The following is a 22,209-nucleotide window of genomic DNA, read 5'->3' as shown; positions in this document are numbered from 1 at the left end:
CAGCAGCAGTTCCAGCGTCCTAGTCTTACTCATCTAATCACCTCTCACTGCAGCTCTCACATGCAAACTGACACCTCCATGAATAGAGCTGAAAGAGAGAAAACTTAAGGCAGGCAGTGGGAGAAGCAATCCTCAGTGTTCAGTGCTCTCAGTGATAACAACAGTCATTATGAAAGAGCTGTCCCTGCCATCTGTACATAAATCGGTGTCAAAGCCAGCAGCAGCCAGGCTTCCATCGGAACACCCAGCCTTGGGAAACCACATCTGGCTGCTGAATGGTCACCTGCAGTGGTGCCAGCAGCAAGGGCATGCTGCTGACATTTACTTAAATATCAGTCCCACTTCAACACATTTCAAGGTATGCAGCACATCCTCCCCATTTTCTTCACAGTCCTCAAAAGAAAAGAATTATTTTTTTCCTCTCAAGCTGACTGACCTTGAAAAAAACATTTCTTCTCTTTGTTTGCACAGATCCAGCTGTTTTTGTGCCACCTACAATGCATTCCCTATTCATGGAGAAAAAGGTAGACCTGAAATAAATCTACAGGACATTTCCTTGTGAGTCCTTGTCGCATAGAGAGAAATGTTGATTCTCTTCACAGCTCTTAAATATCCCTTCAAACATTTTGATTAATTCAAATCTTGTTGCAACTCCTTTGGTCCTGAATTGTTAAAAGAAAAACGAGATGTCTTGTGCGAAAAATCTGACAAACATCTCGTTCTTAATCAAAATCTCACATGCTTTGTGGCTTTCTACTTTCATTATATCTCTAGATAAAGACTTCTAGTAGTTCCTCAAATATCTTCAATGATCTTTTGTATCTTTTCCATTTTGCTTCATTTTCATAATTTACCAATTTAACATGCAATTCAGTTTGCACTTCAATATGCCCTTCAAGGTGACCTCTGAAAAGGTTCCCTAAATGCTGAGGTTAGGACTTTGTCAACAGAGGCAACATCAGCACTGCTGAAGGAGATGACATGTCTTGTTCTGCTTTCCTGTGGTTCAGAGGCAAGGTGCAGATGGCAAAAACGTCTGGGAGAACATCATCATTCTTGGATTATAGCAGTAAAGCACAAAACAGAGAAAGCAAGAAAATAAAAACATATACTGATGTATAATAATTCAATACTCTACGACAGAAATCAACTCATTAAGAAATTGTATCAAAGACAATTAGTAGCAGGAGCAGGGGGGTGAATGGGTTTCGACAAGAACAACCTCTCTGAAAATTCTCTGTTCTCAGGGACGCCTTCCCTGCGATTTAAAGGCATAGAAGAGGGTACACAAAATTACTGCAGTACAACAAAGTGAATTAAGATTGTGCCATAGTTAAAACAATTTTTTCACAAGCCTCACTCACTGGTAATGCCAGGACACTAAAGCAGAATTGTTTTATATTACCATCATCCAAATTATCAGAGGCACTGTACATGTCAAGTAAGAAATGTGTGCACTCAGAAAATGTAAAATAAAGCTCTCACTCTGCTCCCTGTCAAGACATATCCCTTTACACAAAATCTACTCTATCTTCTAGCTCAGTCACTTCCTGCTGTCAAGTCAATCACATTTTGTTGCACATAGATTCAGGGAGCCCAAGATCCCAAATGATTAAGGATTGTTAATTCATATTAAAAATTATTCCAGCAAGCAGGCATCAATGACCACTGGTTGCTAAACACCATTGATTATGCTGGTTTTTTAAGTCTGGGGAATATATTTCCAAAGGTACAATGGCTGGTGTCTAGCAAGTTGCTGAACCTCCTTCCTGCGTCTGAACTTCACAGCAAGAATTCAACCCACAAATTTATCAACGGAAAAGATTACACCATCTTGCAGTGCAGCAATATTTCCAATGAGAAGCCTTGGACAGATCAGGGAGTTTGGGTAATACTGTCCCTGAGCATGATTTGTGGCCTTGAAGGGTCACTCAACACACTCCACCCTTAAGAGAACCAAGAACTGGTAATGGTTTGGAGCTGCAGATCAACAGATCCTTGTCTCAACCAGTTCACTGCAGACCATTGCTGAGTTAAATCAAAGGAAGGAGTTTAAAAAACCTCAGCTGCAAATTATGCCTAATAAAGTGATCAACCTAGCTCATCATTCTTCAACTGCAGCTGACAAATCCAAGACAAGGACTATATGCTACTGGCCTGCTTACAGTCAGATAACACAAAATATCATCTTCCCCTCTCTTTTTCTAATACGTAAAAAATGTTAAGCATTTAGTTTACTGTCATTTTCTAGTGTTGCCTGAAATATATTGTGACACATCAAAAATGTTCATAGAATGAATAAAAAATGTGCTGTCTGCTTCAATATACTACCTCAGTCATCCCTCAGCATTTGATGTTGCCTGTATTTAAATGCCTAAAGCTGCCTTAATTATTTATTTTATCACTTTTCTAAACCATTCTTTTCTCCTTCTGCTATTCTTCTCTTTGTCAAATAAAATTGTAGAAAACGAGTGCCAGCAGTTAGGAGATGCAAGCTGGGGGTCAGTCACCAGCTAAAGCTGATGTTGATGAGGCGTGTGTAAGCCAGGGCCTCTCACTTTACTTCTGTCAGTACTCAACACTGGCATGCACTCAGTTCCAGATCCACCCAGATGCTGAAATGGCTTCTTATGTGACCACAGCTAAGTCAAAACTGAGTAAAAACTGGTCTTGTGGAACAGGAAGGTCCCACTCCATTCACTCAGACACGAGGGCAGTACGTATTTCCTGAAACACACTGCACCCTCAGGATTTAGCATTTCACATCACTTCTCCCAGTCAGCAACAGCAGAGCTGAACTACTCACCTCCTATAACACCCTTTAAGGGGATGAATGGAAAGCACACAGACATGCAAAGTATTTAATAACCACCACTACTGTACTCCAGAGTCTTCCTTGGGAGAGGCTGGTTGAAGACCTGCACCACTTACATTTTTTCTACTATGAAACCTGAAACTTGAGGTATGGGAAACAGATAAACGTAAAAGTGCTCCACAACAAAGACACAATTTGACATGCTCCTGAGATCATGAGCTAACCTGTAATTAGATTGCAAACTAGCAAGAAGGAGGCCAAATTACATATCTTTCTGCTGCAGATTAACTGATACATTACCAAGTATTTATCAGGAAACTCTTAGACAAATTTAGTGATGTAAGGAAATAAAAGATAGATCTGGCTGGCTTTAAGCCAGGCACAAATGGCAGCAACAGCTGTGTTCAATTCACCCATACAGATCTGGGAACTAATATCCCAGTTAGCTAGGCTGGGGGTTAGAACTGGATTTCTCCTGAGAAAAAAGAACTATTCCAAACTGTGCAGCAGGACACTACGGAAAATACTGAACTTGCTGCAAAACGAGCAAAAATCCATACTGCCGAGGTTGAGACACCGACCTGCATCTTCATTTCTGAACTCAGCCAACATAGGAAGACAGGAGGCACAAAGAGCTGGCAGGCTGCTGCATTATCTGATCTTTACAAAGAGTACTTGTGTTAGGCATGGAGCTTAATTTAGGAGAGTTTGATTTTCCTTTCCCTGCACCCATTCCCCTGCTAACGTTTTATTCAAGGAATCAATTAGGCCTTGATCAACCATTGATCAAGAGTTCCCAATGGGAAGCCCTAATGCATTTTATCTGCAGCTATTGTTCCTAAATACACCTATTTCTGAGCATGCACTTAATTCTTTTCATCAATACTGTGCTATCCTTCAACAAGCCTGTTAATAACATTTTGGAAGTGCACTTTCAGTGAAATCCTACTTAGACAAATGAATTAGTGAAACTACTGGGATTTCCTTTGTGTGTTTGGTTTTTCCAGTTGCACAGGCAAATAGATTCCATGCCCCTCACCTCCTCCTGCCTATAAAAGGTTAAAGTGATGTGCTGGAGTTCAAGACACAAAACAGAAAGATGTTCAGAGCAAATGGAAAAAGCTAACCAATAATGCTTTTAAGAAAACATTCATTATTTTTCACTGAATTCCTTATGGAATGAAAGATGTGATGCCTCTTTACACACTCCACAAATTTTCACTGTCATTAGCATTTTCCTAGCAATATTTCTTTTAGAGACCCATAAGGTGCAGATCAACTTTAACAAGACTTGAGCATACGATGAAATCAGTCACATGGGTTCAAGCGTGCACTTAGGTTCTATGCTGAACAGGGAGAGATTTAAACCTATGCCTGACTGCCGAGCTAAATCGGCTATAATTAAATTCTTTTGATGAAATTTCTGCAACTCCCTATTGTGGGACACCAGTACTGAAATGCTAATAAACTAGTTAAAATTAAGCTTATTACCAAGTAAAATAAACCACAGAGACACTTCTGTCTTTTCTTATTTTATATCACCATTTATATAACATTATTTTGCATTAGAGAAATAAAATACTTGACCAGCGCTAACACATCAGACTCTCACAGCAGTAATTGCAGTGCATCACCATCCAGGAGGCAATCTGTAGATTCCTCCACATCTGCCTGCAGTGCTACTCCTGTTGATCCTGAGAAACAGGTTTTAGCTGCGTCAGCACCTAATGCAAAACCCAGATTCCAGAACACTGCCAGAGAGCTGGTACATGCCAGGAACTGCTTGATTGGTGGACTCGATAATCTTAAAGGTCTTTTAGAGACAAACCAAACGGAACCTTAACTGGAAAATAAAGCATTAACACACAGGCTGCTCAGGAACTGCTACATACATATGCCAGGACTTGCACATCCCCACAGAAATACCAGAGGGAGTTCAAATTGGCCTTGTCCTCTAGAAAGCCTTCTCTGCGTGCTGACAAGTATGCACACTACCCACACAGATTCGGTCCTGAAATGATCCCAGCCTTGCACAGCAGCAGGAACAGCCTTGTTCACAGTGGCAAAGGAGGATACAGGCACCCAATAATTCTACCACCACTCAAGAGTTCCAACAGTAAGAAGGGGGTGGTGTAGGCAAAGTCAAATGCTGATGGAGAAACATTGCTAGAAAAGGGCCATCTGACTGAACAGTGGTGCGGCGACCACTCTGTCAGTTTTGCAGGATTTTCCACAGCCTGTTGTTTTCCAGTAAATTAAGACCACCTCTGAACTGCATACAGTTTGGGTGATCTTGTCTCTTCACTTTAGGCTCTGTTCCTCCACTTTCAGCAATGTTAGCATGTCCTGTGTGTGTGTTTTGGACAGCCCTGTGGGCTGTGCTGACTGGGAACATGAGGCACTTCATTACCCAAGGAGACATTACTGCTGCACTGTCAAAGGCAAACATGGAAAACTTTTAAGCTCTCTTGACAGAAGCTCAGTGAGAACAAGTTTCTGCAGCAGACTTGAACTAAACTTTTTATATGAATAATTCCATCGGTTTTCTGAGAATCCCTCCCTCACACCAGCGAGCAGCTCAGCAGGATCAGATAATTTCTGTGACCAACTGTACATGAGTGCAGCGGGTGGAAAAGATTCTGTTTTTCCATTTTCTAAAGTCAAATGTGTAAGAGGTTGTGAGGACTGAGCTGTACTTGAAATCACATCCACTAAGTTCCAACCTGCTATCTTTGTATGGGAGGAGGCAAAATATCAATCAGGAATTAAAACAATTTTTAATTTCTTTTCAAAAACAAAAGCAAGAAATGCATCTATCTACAGACCACATTTTTTTACAAGACAGCAGCAAAAACTATAGAGGAGCAGCATATAAAACAAGATCATTTTCACACATTTCATGAAAAACAGAAGTAGCCATTATTTTTCAATCCTCTGTGGGCTATTCTGTGGGCCATTTTCAACACAGCTAAGCAGGCATGGAATTTAGGCTGTAATTTTCACAGGGACCCAAGCGAGTTAATGGCCTAATCTTTATTGAAAATTCTCATCTTAACTTCAAGTTGCCAATAGCAGTAACTGCTCCCATAATCAAATATCATAGTCAGTGATTCTTCAGTGCTTTTGTTCCTTCCTGGCTTATGTTACTCAGTTTGACATTTAAAAAGAAAAAAAAACCAAACCAAACCAAAAAAAACAACAACCAAAAAACCCCCCAACAAAACACCCCACTCCAAAAAAAAAACCCCAAAAAAACCAACCACACATGACGGTGCTTTAGTTATGTTCTTTCATTTGTGGGCATTACATAGGTCTGCCTGTAAATCATATAAAATGCAGACATCTACTGAAAAACTCACCTATTACAGCTGCAAAAAAGTAAATATGGACTTTTCTTTTTCTGTGCCGCCAGAAGAATCATCAAATGAAAAATAAATACAGATGCTAAAACCAGGAGGATTATACAAGTTAGAACTGGTACAAGACTGTGCATTTTATTAGCATAATTTACATTCTAGCAGGATCCAATCTGGTGTTGAGAAATATGAGTATCCAATCTCTGACAGGATAGGGCTCTGCTGCTTTCTCCTTATCACAATAAAATTAAGGTTAACCCTCTCAGTACTCCGTGGATTTGTTATAAATACAGAGAGTCTCATATAGAGATGTCAGTCTTACAGAAATATCAAATGCTGCTCTGTATTGATGGAACCAAAATAAAACATACTAAAGAGAAAATTCCTCTTATAGATAGGCAGCCATGCACACAACCATCCACATGACTCCAGAAATGTCCCTGGAGTTTGGACTGCTACAAATGGGGGCATAAATGTAGCCTGAAAAAGTACTGCACCCGGGACGATAACAACCTGCCTCAGTTTTCATAATCACACAAACTCCATTCAATGCCCACATCTCCTGGGCTGGTACTTCTGACATCAAAAAATTAAAAGCCACATTTTAGGAACTTTTATATGAACGTGTGCAAATGTCAACAGGAGTTTCCAAGTCCCTCAGGTGCTCACGTTGAGCTGAAGACAGCCTATGAACCAGTCCTTCTGCTGCTTTGGCAACAGCCAGGACAAAATAAAAAGGCTATCGGTTTTTCCATACAACCATCCTACAGGAACGCATTCCACCACAGCCCACATTCACATTTGCAGAAGCCAAGTTTTGTACTTTGCAACACAACTAGTCAGGACAGTTGGAGGAATAGAGAACAAGGTGTGAGCACAGGCCCTGCCAAGGAGTTCTACAGTGCAGTTCCAAGAAACAAGGCACTACTACTTTTCCTCCCTGCACTCTGGATTTCTGAGCTTTCTCCAAGTCCCTCTCTCTTCACAGTATCACACTGCATAGCCAGCTCAGAGAAAGAGTTTTGAACTTCAGGGCAGCATTTATCTCATGAGATCAAGATAAACCTTTATCCATCAAGAAAAGAAAAGATGACATCCTAGGGCATGAGATCAGGTTGGCTGCTTAAAAGCTCAGAGAAGCTGCTACCAAATCACTAGAATGAGAGGCAGAGGCATTTTTTGGGCTTCTCCCAAGCTGATGAACGAGAATAGGTCAGTTGAGGCTGTTGTGACTCCCCATTTATGTCCACAGCTCCACACCCCTCCACAGTAAGGGAATAAAAAGCCCTATGCCAAAAGCCTGTCTGTGAACGGTTGTAAAGAACTGTTGCCATGATGCTTTTTAGTAACTAACACAGTACTAAAGCAACAGTCCCAGCAATGGATCCAGAGAGACTGCTTCACCACCTGGGAGGGAGCCCACGCAGTGTGCCCACAAACACATGGATACACACCTACCCTGTGGCTGGTACGGCTCAAAGTGACAATCTGCAGAGTCCTCTTCTGCTTTCGCACACAAAACTAACCTTCCTTTCTTCTGATGGACAAGTGTCAGTGTAGAATGTTCCTTCACTGATTTTCCAAGGATCTACATTAACTGAATTACTGTGGTGGACTTGTTTGGGTTTGCTACTTTCCCATACATGTGGCAATATTGTTTATCACATCAGGAAAGCCAGCACACAAACTCTAAACATGCTGTATGAAAATATTAGTTTTAGGCTGCTGCTGCTGTTTTATTTAATTCTGCAGTAGGCAGGACTGCAAGTGTAACACAAACTATTGATTTCCTCAGCATAAGATTTAAACTCATACAGGAACATTAAGAGCCTCAAATTTGATCATCTGCAATACAGAGACTACAGCAATTTGTTAACTCAGTAAAACTGCACTTGAACTGGAGCCCATATTTTAGACTCTGTTTTGATCTTACAGACAACTGCACGGTACTACCTCCTGCAGTATGTGAGTCAGAGGAAAGTTAATTTCCTGATCTCTTTATTAAGAATCAATAAAAACCACTGCACACCAACAGGCTGAAGGAGGAAGGGAATCCTTCCTGGTACTTTTTCACTGTTGTTACCTCTGAAGAGTGAGGACAAACACTCTCTGTGACACACCTGTCAACCTAACAGCACTGACAACTCTATGAATAAAAATACTTAATTGGTTTTTTTCTTTCCTCCATACCCACACATTTACTGATCTATCAGCCTCAACACCAGCCAACAACATGAGTTCTACAAGATGATGACTTGGAACATAAGACCCATTTATTTTATAAGCCTAATCAGAAACATTTTCATGTATTTCTTCTGTGTTCAGGACAGGTCTTTCCTTTAAGTCTGCCATTATTTTAAAACAACTGTAATCACTCTTTGTAAGATCTCCTAAGCAGAGAATCTCTTTCCTTTCCCAAACTGAATCTAGGTTGTCTCTATAATCCCTCTTCACAACAGCTCTTTTCCACCCTTCTAGCACTTCTAATCGCTTCTGTAACCAAAACTCAACATTATATTCACAGTGAGGCAAGTCTGTTATACAATGACATGATAATATTTTCTAACTGATTTTCTTTCTTAATATAACCAAATGTTGTGTTTGGGTTTTGGAGGCCCACTGCATATTAAGTAGATGCCTTTAGTCCTGTATGATGTGTAGATCTTTCTCCCAAGAGCTGACAAGTAATTCAGAATCCAGTAATGCATACAAGTAATTTTAAATTGTCCCTTCTACTGTAATTACCTGGCAAGTTAATTCCACGTTCCAGCTACAGAACACTGTCTGGGAACCTAGCTCTTTAAAGTCCTTCAGAACTGCACCTGACAATCACTCACTTATATGACTAATACATAATCACTCACTTATGTCATTAATATACTACTCATTATATTAATTAATAATTTATTTATTAATGAACACAGTGGTGGTGTTGGTTTGGTTTTTCTTTTTTTTTTTGCTATTGCCTTCCCATTCCAGAAGAAAGTGTTTACCACTCATGTACCTGACGAATGTTAATTCATGGTAAAATTTTGCAACCTTCCCTGTAATTTTCAAGTTCCCTTAGTCTTCAGATGTAAGGGACTTTTAATTTTGATTGGAAGCAGGTGGCACACAATTATGCCCTTGCTTTGGAGTTATTCATTTAAGATTTTTTGAAAGAAAAATTATTTTAAGGATAAATATAATTCAGATAGGCAATATTGCCCTTACAACAGAAGGAACAATAGTCAAACATAAGTAAAATGTGAAAGCACAAACAAAAGCTGTGTTTATTGAACTTTCATGCATTTATTTTGGCTTTCCACTAGGCTCTAAGTACCCATGTGCTGCAAGGAGCAATGTGGAAAGATAATGAATTTTATGCCTCTGCCTGTGCAGAGTACATTTCCTTTTTAACAATATCAATGTGGCTCTTAAACCATAACCACATTTTTTAAAATCCTATTCACTCTGATGGGTATCTCTTCCTACATGCTCCTAGTAAGGCTTGTTGGCTTCTTTGCTTTTTTTGTGGGGGGTTTTGGTGTTTGTGGGGTTTTTTGTTTCTTTTTTTTGTTGTTGTTAATGACAGATGCACTTGGCAGTATCTGTGACCTTGAGTCGTACACTTGAGCAAGCAAGACAGCCCAGTCCTGCCAGGCCGTTTATGCATTCTGAGAGAGCTCCTTCTGAGAGGAGTGTCTCAAAGAAGACAGAAGCATGATGTGCATACCAAGCCAAGTGCTTCATGGTTTATTTATAGGAAAAAGGGGCATATAAATTTGCTGAAGGGGAAAGAAAAATGAAGAATTTGACTTACCTTGTCGGTGTAGACGAAGAACAGAATCACAACAGTGAGCTCCAACAGAAATATAATTAACAGCATGACAAAAAACTGTCAAGAGAAGAAAGGACAGGGGATAAAACAAAAGCAAAAGCCATCAACATTATTTCAGCTTTTTCTGGATGCACAGTAAGTACATTCAGCAGATCATGCAGAATGGGAAGTGGGAGTCATACAGGCAGCAGGATACAAAGCTGCTGCAACTGAAAAAGCAGGTGAAGGACTAGGAAACACCACAGTGCCTGGGCACAGGCAGGGCTCATTCACAGCACTGGTTTCAGCAGAACAGCCTAAAACCCCACAAAGAGCAAGCCAGTGCTCTCTTTGACAGCAAACCTTGAGGAGTCTTCCCATGCTGGGTTCTTTCCTTTTTCCCCACTGGGTATTAGTGATGATATCCAATGATATCTGTGAAATCCACAGCTTAACTTCCCACAGCAAGAGAAGGTAGCCTGGGCCAAACATCATAAAGTCATAGCTCTTTTCAAGGGTAGTTGTGGGATCAAGGGGAAGTGAAAGGTGCACCAAGTTAGCTTTACAAGCAGTTCCAGAGAGCTACACAAATCACCCAGGAGTTTCAGCTGAAAGGGGCTGATTTGTACTGAAGACATCAAAGCAAAGTTGGCCCACCTCTCTCTCTCCTCCTAAGCCATGGAACCGCCTAAAACCCAGGAGTCAAAAGTTCGAAGGGCTGGATAAAAAACTTCTAACACAGGGATTTCAGGCAGATACTCTAAAGCCCTCAGCTCTGATTGACTTCAGTGAGAGGAACTGTTGGCAATGCCAGACACTTCTGGGAAACCACATCCTCTGCATTTTGGTACAATGCTGGATGGGTCTGCAGCAGCATCAACACAGCGCCTGCAGACTTTCGAGTGAGTGCTATCAGAGCATTAAATGAAACTCAGTTTTGCATAGATAGGTAAAGGAGAGAGTAATTTTGGAAACTTTTTAGGCTCAGGGAAAGGTCCAGCTCCCTATAACACAAAATTCACACACTTAGCAGCCTGTAAGCCTGGAATTCTAATACTTGGCAACACAGACTTAATTGGAAACCCATCCCCAAGAGAAAAAAAGCAGTTACTGTCTCTTCAACCACAAGGCTGCAAACCTATGAAAGTTTAATAGCTACTAAGCCTTTATCAGAATTTCTGCACTGCCTGGTAAGCCAAAACCAAACCTTTGAACCCATGGATTTATGTGACTGAATGGAGAGCAAGAAGTCACGAAGGGGAAAATACTTTTCTTCCCTGGTACAATTACTGTGTCTACAAAAGTCATTGCATTTTGCCCCACGAATCTTAAATTATTTATTTTCAAATTTTCATCACCAGTATTTTTACACCTGCCTGACCCTAACACTGGATCCTATTACTGCCCACTTTTGAATCACAGAACTCATTTATGCCTGTGATCCAAGCTGATTTCCATATCATTACCATCCAACACTGACCTTCTGTATGGCTTTGCAAACCCATCTTGGTGCAGCTTGCTTATTTTTTACAATTTCAGCCTGCTGCATAGCATTAACTGGAACAGGACAAAGCATATCCCTCTTTGCAAAGATCCATGGACACTTTGCTCTATCCATCTGGCTGTAGAATACTTTTTTGCTCATCCGTAAAAGCATCGCTTTTCCAAAACGTGCACATGAACATCATTTTCTCCCTATGAAATTCCCTGGCATAGACAGGATTGCATGAGACAATTTCTAGAACAAAGGAGAAAGACTGTTTGTTACCCATTATATACAGTGATCAGCATTTCCTACCACAGGATCTCAGTTTCATCAGCTTATCATTTTGCCAAACCTTAATTGTGTGTGCTTATATATTCTGTGCTTGTTTTTGTTGAAAGGATAAAAGCTTTTGGAAGAATGTCAAAAATAGCACTCCAATTACTTCTAAGAATGAAGCAGGGCAAAGTATACAATTCTTCCCAGGTTAAATTTCTGGTGCTTTAATTTGAAATCCTCTCATACTGTTTAGAGCAGGGACCTGACACAGGGCAGCTCCATTTCAGGCACTGAAATTTCAGCCTTTTGTCTTACCCAGCTACGAGTGGATGTTTGTGGGAAAGTTATTAGCTTTCAAGAGGCTGCATTTCACACATCATAGAGATGAAGAGGGCTCAGCAGCTAAAACCTTCAAATCATACACCCAACATGCTCACACGCAACCAGAAAACGCACAAACCACCCCACAGATCTTTTCTGCTCCTGTGGTGCCTTTCTGCCATCTCCCCAAAGCAAATAACCTCCAGTTCCACTTCACAACACATGACCTGGAACACCACGGTATGTCCAGGAACTGGAATAAAACTTAGGGATCTACTTTTTCTGCGCTCTCAAGAAAGCTTTTTATCCCTTCTCTGCATGCAGCAGCATGGAGAGAGTACAGATGAAGCCAGGGAGTGACTGCAGGAGAAAGGCAACCCTAAGTAAGAACATTTTTAACAGCAGATGGGGAATGATTTGGCTTAGGATATGATCTGGCTACAAGTTTTAGAAAAAGTGGACCTACAAGCAGCAGACGATCCACGCAGGAGACACAGGGGGCAGGGGACACCTGTGCACATGGATACCCAGGAAAAATGAGGCCTTTGAGAAGATGGTGGCCTGGGGAGGATCCCGTGCTGGAGCCATGGCAGAAAAAAAAGGAGAAAGAAAGAAAAAATGGTTTAAAAAGGAAAGTGCCCTGCACTGACCCCCAGTACTGTATGGGAGTATGGGAGTGGCAAGGGGGAAGGAAAGGTGTCTGGAGGGAAGTGGAGGTGTTTTCTCAAGCATGTCATTATTTCTCAATTCTAGGATCACTAATTAAAATTTTATCTTAATTAGCAACAAATTAAGTGAAATTTCATGTCTCAAGAGTATTTTCCTCTGTAACACCAACTCTGCTAAAAGCTCCCATCTTCAGACTGGAGCAGGGAGCTGTTGTTGCCAGCTGTGCCAGTGTCCACTAGCAGAAGGAGGCTGGGACCTTCTGGTGAGACCATGATGGTGCTCCTGCCTTCCTCAGGTCATACTAGAGAAATAGGTATGACACTGCCATCAGAAAAGATGCTAAAATTGTGGAGTCAAGCACTCAAGATTTAGGAAATATCAGAATAAAAACCCTCTCAGTGATGGTTATGTATCATGTTTAAGTCCTTCCCGGCATAGACTGAGAGGGTCCCCCAAACTGGGAATTTGATTTCATGCACTGCAGATCTTGGAAGTCATACAGTGAACCAAAACAAACATACATTGTTCAGAAATTCAAAACCTAGATAAACAGGATTATGCTTTATCTCCATAGAAAAATATTTTGGTTTTATATAAAATATCTAACTCTATCTTTTCTTTTACATTTGCATCCATTGACAGGGCCCACATGGTTATATCACAGATAACTAACAAGTATTAGGAATCCCCACATGTGCAGACAGTAGAGACCTTTGCTGTATCTTTTATTACAAACGCTAATTAAGTGAGATCAACCTCAATGTGGAGGCTTCAAACTCATCACCTGGTAAAAGCTACAAGCACTTCGATGTCAGCTCATCTGTCATGCTGCCTCTCTAAAGAAGGGCTGTACCTGAACCCAAACCAACACCTTGGAAAGCAGAAATCAAGGCTTCAGCCTGTGCTGGCTGCAAAGCAACGCCTGCACACCAGAGCACATCCTGTGACTCAGCAGGCTGAAGTGCATGCGTGGACACATGCACAACCTGCTCCTCTATTCCACAGCAGCTTCCAACAACAGTTCATTTTCAGTTCCATCCTCAGTATCATCCTAAAGGGAACGATGCCCGATCTAGGGCCAGACCCAGCTTGGCATATACCATTCAAATTTAGAAAGAAGAAACATGAACTCACTGAAGACTCACAGCACCTAAACCCCCACCACGCCTGCTGGAAACTCTCAGAGTTCCTTTCCAATTGAGTTCTCTCACTGTGGTGATAAATACAGAGAGGAATAAAACTGAGTTTTGTTTGGTTCACTGGGGCTGTAGGCTGTTGGTATAATAAAGATTTATGCATGGAGAAACTACAATCCCAAAGCAAAGCATTCATGTGAAACTCCATAAAAAAAGATTAATCTGACCTTGTACAGAGAAATGCTTCACCATACTACTTGTCAAACAGTGGGATGCAACCCAGCAGAGGTTCAGTGGAGAGGTCCCTAATGCTCAGCTTTTCATAAATTACACCTGAAATAACCCGACAGAAATTTTGATGAGGAGGGAGGTGACACCCTTCTGTCTACCACTGCTGATTTCCAACCCTTAGGAAAAGTAAGGCTAGTTTCTCAGCAGCTATCTTCAGATTCTACAAAGCCTTTGACTTTCCCATAGATTCTCATTAAAGGAGTATGGAAAAGGAAGTATGCAATTGCTATCAAGCCCACCTCATGGACATGCACCGCCCTTCTGCTGTCAGAGAGAGAAAAGCCTGCAAGAGGAGAGGAGGTCCCAACTTTCAACTTCATCCCCATCGGATCTGTACCAGGCTTTTGACCCACTACTTCCAGTTTTGTTCAGCCTGTTAATATCAGTTGGAGAATCAAGAACTGTAGCCTATGTGCATCACTTAAAGCACATTTCCATTGCTCCTCACACAGGCACAGAACAACAAGTTAATTGTATTTCCCTCCCAAACAAACAGGGTTCCCTGGTTTCTCAGATGCTATAGACACTTGCCTCTCTGCATGATGACTGACATCACAAACTAATACACTGGATGGGGCCTTCTGCTTTCCCCACCGCCTCTCCTTCCCAAATCTTCTCAATAGCTGGGTCATGTTGCCCAAACTGCCCATCCCTCCATGTCAGGAGTAGCTTCTCTCAGTCTCCCAAAGACAAAAGTGGCACAATACAATGAAAACCAATGTGTAATTGTTTTGTTAGCCTCCTAACATTTTGCCTTGAGACCAAACATGATATAACCGATGGCAAAATTGCAACTGCTGTGTTTACACTGCTTGCTGAAGAACGCTTTTAGTTTGATGGGGGGCTGTCTCAGAAAAGGACAGTAGGATCTCAGTGTGCCAGACCTGTTTCTTGCAAAGTGTTATTCAAATCCTCTCCAACAAACATGAAAGTAGTAGGAAGACCAAGACCCAGCTGTTTCTTTGGAATAGTGACACATTCCAAAACAATTTTAAAGTCCATGGCCTAGCAAATATATTGTTTACACCAAAGTGCATACAAATTAGCACAACCTTCCTAAGAAACTGAACAAATAACTTCAACAGACAGCCTGTGCTGTTTTCCATAATGATTAAACAGCCTGCAAGGTGGACAGGTGGCTTCTTTTCTGACAGACAGTATGAAGTACAACACATGAGCAGGGAGGTTGCTCCTGTGAAAATGTTCTAGCAAGGTAACTGCTCTCCACCTGCACCAGCTCCCATGATGAAGAGAAAAAAAATGGAAAATTTACACAGTCCTTCCTCTGTAATATTAACTGCAAGTTTGGTACAGTGATGATACAAATGATACAACCATTTTGCCTTTTAGTGAGGCTAGATTACCAAATCCTCACTGATCATCTTTAATTTCAGTATTACATGTCATTTCCTAATGAATACACACCTCAGTAGAAGAAATTACAGACAATTCTTTGGGCTAAGTTGGTCTTCAGTGCCTGGAAGGGTTATTAATTTGTCTGCCTGGTCCTAGTGTGTACATATATAACTTTGGTGCTCAAGAATGAACCAGCTCTGGCTGCTAGAAGACAGAGTCTCTTAGAATCACAGGAACACACTGGTTGTCAGTGACCTCTGGGGATTCCCTGGTTCAACCCCTTCCTAAAAGCACAGTCAGCTACATGAAGCTGTGCAGAGCTGTGCCCAGTCACCTTAGGAGCATTTCCTAGGATGAAGATGGACAGTCATCCACAGCCTCACTGGATACTTTTTTCCAACACTTGACTATATTCATGATAAGAAAAATAATAAAAATATTCAGCATCTCTAAATAGAATTTCCTTTGGTTTTAACCTGTGCCTGTTACCTCTCGCACCATCCCTGTGAATCCTTCCAAAAGCTCTATTTTCTTTTGACTCTACTGCAAGATAGTTGAAGAAATGAATAAAATATCCTCCCTGCTTTAATTTCTTAAGACAGAACAAACTCTCTCAGTCTGTCCTTGCACATCATGTGCCCCACAATCATCACACTGGCCCTCCACTAGATCCCTTCCCCTCCAGTATTTATGTGTCTCTTCTACTGGGGAGCTTTAAATTGGGTTAAGCACTTTAGACATAGCCTTTTCTTACTCTGGAAGAAGGTGTCATTGCTCCTCCATGTCAAGAAATGTGAAGGAATGTGGGAAGTGGTATGGTGCACAATGACACAATTATTACATTTGTCACTTTATCCTGGTATGAGACAAAGGCATATATATTAAAATGCAGGATCTCCACACATTTGAAAGAACTCTGCTTGATTTTTAGATTGTAATTTGGTATGAACAGAAATACTGTCAAATGTAACCTCATATCCTGCACACTTCCTACTCTCCAGGGATAACACCCTGTATTTAATACTGAAGTTGTAAATAGTATCTCTCCTTTTTAAATAAATTATGTCAAACCTTTACCTACTGTCATGGAAAGAAAATGAGCTCTACTATCCCTCATGAAACCAGGACACCTAGAAATTCGTAGAGCTCCATTTTAAAGTCAAAAGAACTTAACGTATTTTACAGCAGCCACACTTTACCATGCTACCTGAAAATTTAAAGCTTTCTGCCAATTTAATATTCTTTGTAATTTTTCTATTATTTTATAATAGGTTATATTTAAATATAATTTAATGGGTTGAGTGATGATGACTCATTACTATGGTTGGCATTGTTAAAATCTTTTGCCTTCCCTGCAGAAGTGAAGCATCTCCATGCCCAACCGAATTATGACAGATGCATCAACAAACTGATGCATAAGTTGAACACCAAAAGGGGTAACACTGTCAGAGACTCTGAATGCTATAAACTATTGCCAAATTTACTGCATATTCCACACTTTGGAAAAATTCAAGCCATCTAAGAAAAGTCTGAATCAATGCCAGAATTCCCACTGAGATATGAAAAAAAAGAAGTCCAGGTACTCGAAAACTACCCATTCTTTATAAAGGTCCTGTAGTCTTGCCATTGTTGGATCTGGCTTTGTAAGCAGAGCATTATGAAGTTCATCCTCAAGCATTTTCAAAGACTTCCCAGAATAGCTTTTTAATAGCATATTGTTGCTTGACTTTTACAGAATAAAAACTGATATGGTACAGATTTTGTCAGCGCTCAAAAAACCCCAACGAAACTTTTTTTCACTCTTGAAAGCAAAAGTGTTCAATGTATTACTAGTTCTCACTAGAAGCTTGATTTAACATAATTCCCTGAAGGCATCTTGATCTGATATATTAATAGGAGTAGGAACATTTTGAAAGATTCTCTTATTTTTTTTTAAACTTCCTTTGATTTTCTTTTTCAAGGTACTGAGCAAGGAGAGGAGAACAGAAGAGAAAGTCCGTGAGAATTGTACTTAGAAGTGACTTCCTCTGCAGCCTGGAAGACTCGTACAGAAAGAGTCAGTGCAGCGAGCAAGAAATGACAGGACAGTGCCCAGATTGCAACAATAACTGGAATTACAGTCAATAAAATCCCAGTGTATTAATCTACTACATGAACTTCACAGCAGAAGGGAAAGGGCAGTTTGTTTCTACCAATTTCCATCACAGTGGATTCTGATTACACATCCCAGCACCAAAGGTTTTGCTGACACTCAGTCCGAACACTCCTTTTGTTAGCTCCATGCAATTGCTCCTACTTACCGCCCTGTGCAGCACCATGGATGCTTCCCTTCTGTCCACAGCATTTATACTCCTTGAATATTTGTAGATTTATGTCCCATCTGAGCCCTCTCTCTCCCATGCTGTACATATTCAGCTCTTTAAGTACTTCCTTGGAAGTAAATCTCTTTAGTCTCACAATCACTTTTTCTAAGCATAAAAATGATAAGTTTGCTCATAAACTGTAAAAAGGCAGTAATGTGTATGAGCAAACTTACGAACAGAAACTCCATTATGAAAACGTCATGTATCTAAATTTGGTTCATCAGCTATTATTCTCTGAAAGCCTTAATAGCTAATTCATTCTGATTGTGACAAAGTCTTTCATGCCCTATGCCTGCTGGATACATAGTACAGCTCTGTTTATGTTTGGACTATATCGTTTATGAATGTGCAAAAACTCCTGCTGATCAATAAAGCTCAAAGAAATCTGCAGTAATTATTTCTGGGAAGATATACAACATATGCAGTCTTAACACATTAACAGTGTTTCATTTTAGTCTCATTACTGCTTTCGGTTGGAATCGTTCTGTCTTACTGCATTAGTGAGTGAGAGTTGAGAGACCTGATATTCCCCTACAATGCATCAAAGGATTTTAACTGGTATTTTATGGCATTTCTAGTATTTTTTCATATTCCACAAAACCTGACTCAAAATCAATGAAGTGTCATCAAATATTAGCGAGGTATCTCTCTCCTATCACAACAGAGGGTGGGTGTTTTAGCAGATTCCTTAGCACAAATAAAGGTCTCACTGGCCTTTGACTTTTTGAAGGGTTGCCTCATTCCTTCTGCAAACATAATGCAAAGGTGTGACATGATCTGGTGTGACTCTTTATACTAGTCAGGAGAGAAACTCATCCTACTTGTGAAGTCTGAGTGGCTGAAGAAGAAAATAAAACATCAGAGTAGCTCTTTCAAGTCCCTGTGCCACTCCTTTAATGACAAAGCAGCTGCTTGAGTCCATCCAACACAGGTAACGGATACAGTCAGTACAACTGAAAGGTTCTGGCTTGGGTTTAATCCAACCTTCTCCATCTGTGGTGATGACATGCAATGTTCATTAGTGTCTAAACTTACACCTTTACTCACACTTGAACAGCACCTGTGTATTTAGAAAACGAAGCTTCTTCCCTGACTCTACCATCCCCAGGATATTTGTTGTCATGTGGCATGCCAGCATGAAACAGGAGCAGACAGCTCGGAGCCCCGAGAGGAGCAGGAGAGCAGCAGTCAGTGGTTCCCACAGCCTGCGTGAGGACTGAGGCTTGGCAGGGCTGGCTCCACACTCCTGTTCACACTGAACATCTGGCTGACCCCAAGTGCTGGGCACACTGACAGAAGCTCCCCCAGGATGATAACAGCAGATGACATGGCCATGCTGTTCCGCTGACTTGTAATGAGCTGAAGGGGAAGATATTACTGTAAGAAATTCTGCAGTTCTATCCTTAAGCGTATTTGCAAACCCTGAGCTAAGCTTGCAATAGGACCTCGCCTGCAAACTGTAACAAAAGAAAAATTCTCCTGTTTCTAGGAGTCTCCAAACAGTGCCTAGAAACTGTGATGTATGTGTAAGTGAAGGAGATGGTGACAAGAAGATGGGCAAGGACAAAATAAAGGCCAAGGTAGAGTATTTTGTCTGTATTTAAATTGTACTGCTGGTTTTACCCCAGCTTGGGGTTCTCAAATGTGCTACCCAGAAGCTGCTGCATCAGATGCACATGTCAGTCTTGTAGTAGCTTAAAAAATGAAGAAGCAGTCACTTTGGCTTACCTAATTCTGCCTTTTAGCTCATAATACTGAGGGTCTGAAATATCTGTAACATCAAATCAGCTCTGGCTGTACCTTGTGTAGGCATCATTGATTTACACGAAGTAGCCTCCATTTCTTTACCTCCAGAGTTACATTTTTCTGAGGTTCAGGTAATTCTAACCCTTATAGAAAAGTCAATGTTGCTTTTCAATTCAAATTGCATTATTAAGGTGGTTAAAATTAACAAAATAACGACCAGAAATAAAAGCATACATTCTGCTTTAGTAACCCTATTGCTTTCTATCTGAGGAGATAATCTTATTATTAGGAAAAAAAAATTAGCAAATGTTATGCTCAAAAGTGACATGAATGTCTGGGCTGGCAAGGAATAGACAGGTTACCTGTCCTTTACTTTCAAAATGGGAGTAATTCTGTTGTCTTTCAGCTCTTGCAGGTGATCCTAGGTCTGGAGCAAAAGCCCATCAAAACCAGCAGAGGCCAGTCTTACAGATGAGACAATAAACACAACTGTCCAGAAGCTGCAAGCACTGGCAGCCAACAGGCTTCCTTGAAAGTGTTTCCCTGACCACTATGTAGTCTTATGCGCTGCTCTTCCACCAGGAGGTTCCCTAGATGAGCACATAAGAGCTGGTTAAATGCTGAGACAAGAGATGGGATAAGGGAAACTTTGTAGGTGACAGGGGAACTTGAGCCTGCACAGACTGTCAGAGAAGCTGGTATTGCTAATACACTTGAACCAACAAGGAGTTAGGGACTCAAACACTGATAGCCATTTAGATAAACAGATTAAACCTTCAGCTGATGTAAATTAGTACAGCTCCCCTGACTCCTGCACATGGTGCTGCCACACTGCATGATGGCCATAAAGCAGTGTCTTGGCACTACAAAGAGGAATGGGGGCTTTAGGAAGAGGTTCTTCACTGACCGGAACAGGCTCCCCAGGGAAGTGGGGCTCCAAGCCTGCCAGAGTTCAAGGAGTTTCTGGTTCACACTCTCAGCTGAATGCTTCCATTTAGTTAGGTAGTCCTGCAAGGAGCAGGCAGTAGGACTCAATAATTCTTATGGGTCCCTTCCAACTCAAGACACTGTGTGATTCTGTAATTCAAAGCACATCAGGCACTAGTGGTATTGCATCAGCCAATATCAGAAAATTAAATGTACCCTATGAGGTAAGCCCTTCCTACACACTGACCCTAGGGTCGAGTCTAAAACCAGGAAGGAAGGAAGGAAAACAGCTTTATTCTTTCTCTCCTCAGTTCCCAGGTCCTTTGATTAACTGCTCCCAGAGCCGAAGAAAAGAAGGGAGGAAGGGGAGGACTTAGATGGTTCCATCCCCTCACAAGTTTCAGTACCAGCCAAGCAGAAGGAGCTAAAAACTGAAAGACAAGGAGGAGCAGAGTCTTCATAACGAAGTAGAGACAACCAAAGTAGGGGAGATTGGTGCTCAGTACTTACAGCCCGAACAGGCAGCAAGCTGGGATTTCACATGCAACACAGCACCACACAGAGAAGAGATACACATGATGAATAAAGCTCTCAGGCTGTGTGCATGGCATCTGCCTGGTCTCTGCATTACTTGCTGCTGTGGCTGCAGCCTGCATTTCCCTCATTTTGCTAGTTTGATGGCTAGAACACCAGCTCAAGTGCTAAACTGGAATGAAAATCTACTGTTTGATCTGTAGCATTAAATTACTGAGATGAAGTCATTTACAGGCTGTTTCTTTCCCATTTAGTTGCTTTGAAATAAATTCTCTGTCACCAATGAAGTTTCAACTGTCAGCTCTCTGGATCCAGAGATACCACTGAAAACAGTAGGGTTTTTGGTTTCCTTTTCTTCCTACTCATTAACTTTTTCCTTATTTTCTTTATGGCTGTTTCACTTACAGATGAGCTGGCTGGAGTTCAGAAAACTCTCAACAGCACAGTACAAAACACCATGGGCACTCATTTTCCCCTTGGACTATTCCCTAAATGAGAATCTTTTGATGTCTGGATAGTCACACAGATATGATATAGCATCAGTGCATTCCACAGCTGGTCCTGACCTAATACCAAGTTTTAACTCTGATTTTATTCATTCCAGCAGCTGTGATGAACTACTTGCTTATTAACACAAGGTTATCATTTAAATTAAACTGAACACACAGATCTGCCTGTTAATGATTACTTTCATTCCCCTTCTCATTAACCATTGTTTCAGCTTTTCTACGATAAAAATCAGGGTTATCCACAAATCAGGATATATCAGAATAATGGGAAGTGGGTGTATCGAAGCCATTTTGTTAATTAACAAGATTTTGTTAATCCTTGATGTGATGGAACTTACCCAGCCTTGGTGCTTTCTAAGAAGGCAGCTGGCTTTGGATAATCAGAAAGGAATCAGCATTTTATCTGCTTCAAGGCCTTTCCCATTTCTAATTTATTCTTGTGTACGTAATGTGTGGAGAAGGATCCTCTACTGCTTTTGATTGGATTACTGGCCATGCTGCATCCCAAACAGAGCATAAGAATGTGTTCTTGGTAGCAAATCATTGGAGAAAAAAAAAAGTGCCACAAAATCTGAGGGTGAAATAAAGAACTGCCTACGAATCTTATTTCCTTCTAGGACATGGG

The 22,209-nt window shown here is 41.0% G+C and overlaps 1 protein-coding gene across 5 annotated transcripts in view; it reads right to left on the bottom strand.

The window, feature by feature from the left end:
• The window catches only part of TSPAN4 (tetraspanin 4), a 428,081-nt gene that overhangs the window by 44,172 nt on the left and 361,700 nt on the right, over positions 1–22,209 (bottom strand). For 4 of the 5 annotated variants that reach the window (XM_039553304.1, XM_039553305.1, XM_019281512.3 and 1 more), the window contains one exon: positions 9,974–10,048. The exons of the other annotated variant lie outside the window; for it this stretch is intronic. In XM_039553304.1, the coding sequence (XP_039409238.1) occupies positions 9,974–10,048 (75 nt within the window). The remainder of the gene's footprint in view (positions 1–9,973; positions 10,049–22,209) is intronic. 5 annotated transcript variants of the gene reach the window in all.

The sequence above is a fragment of the Corvus cornix genome, chromosome 5 (genome assembly GCF_000738735.6).
Source record: "Corvus cornix cornix isolate S_Up_H32 chromosome 5, ASM73873v5, whole genome shotgun sequence".
NCBI lineage: Eukaryota > Metazoa > Chordata > Aves > Passeriformes > Corvidae > Corvus > Corvus cornix.
The sequence above is the reverse complement of the archived record's forward strand: the minus strand, read 5'-3'. Positions and strand labels throughout refer to the sequence as shown.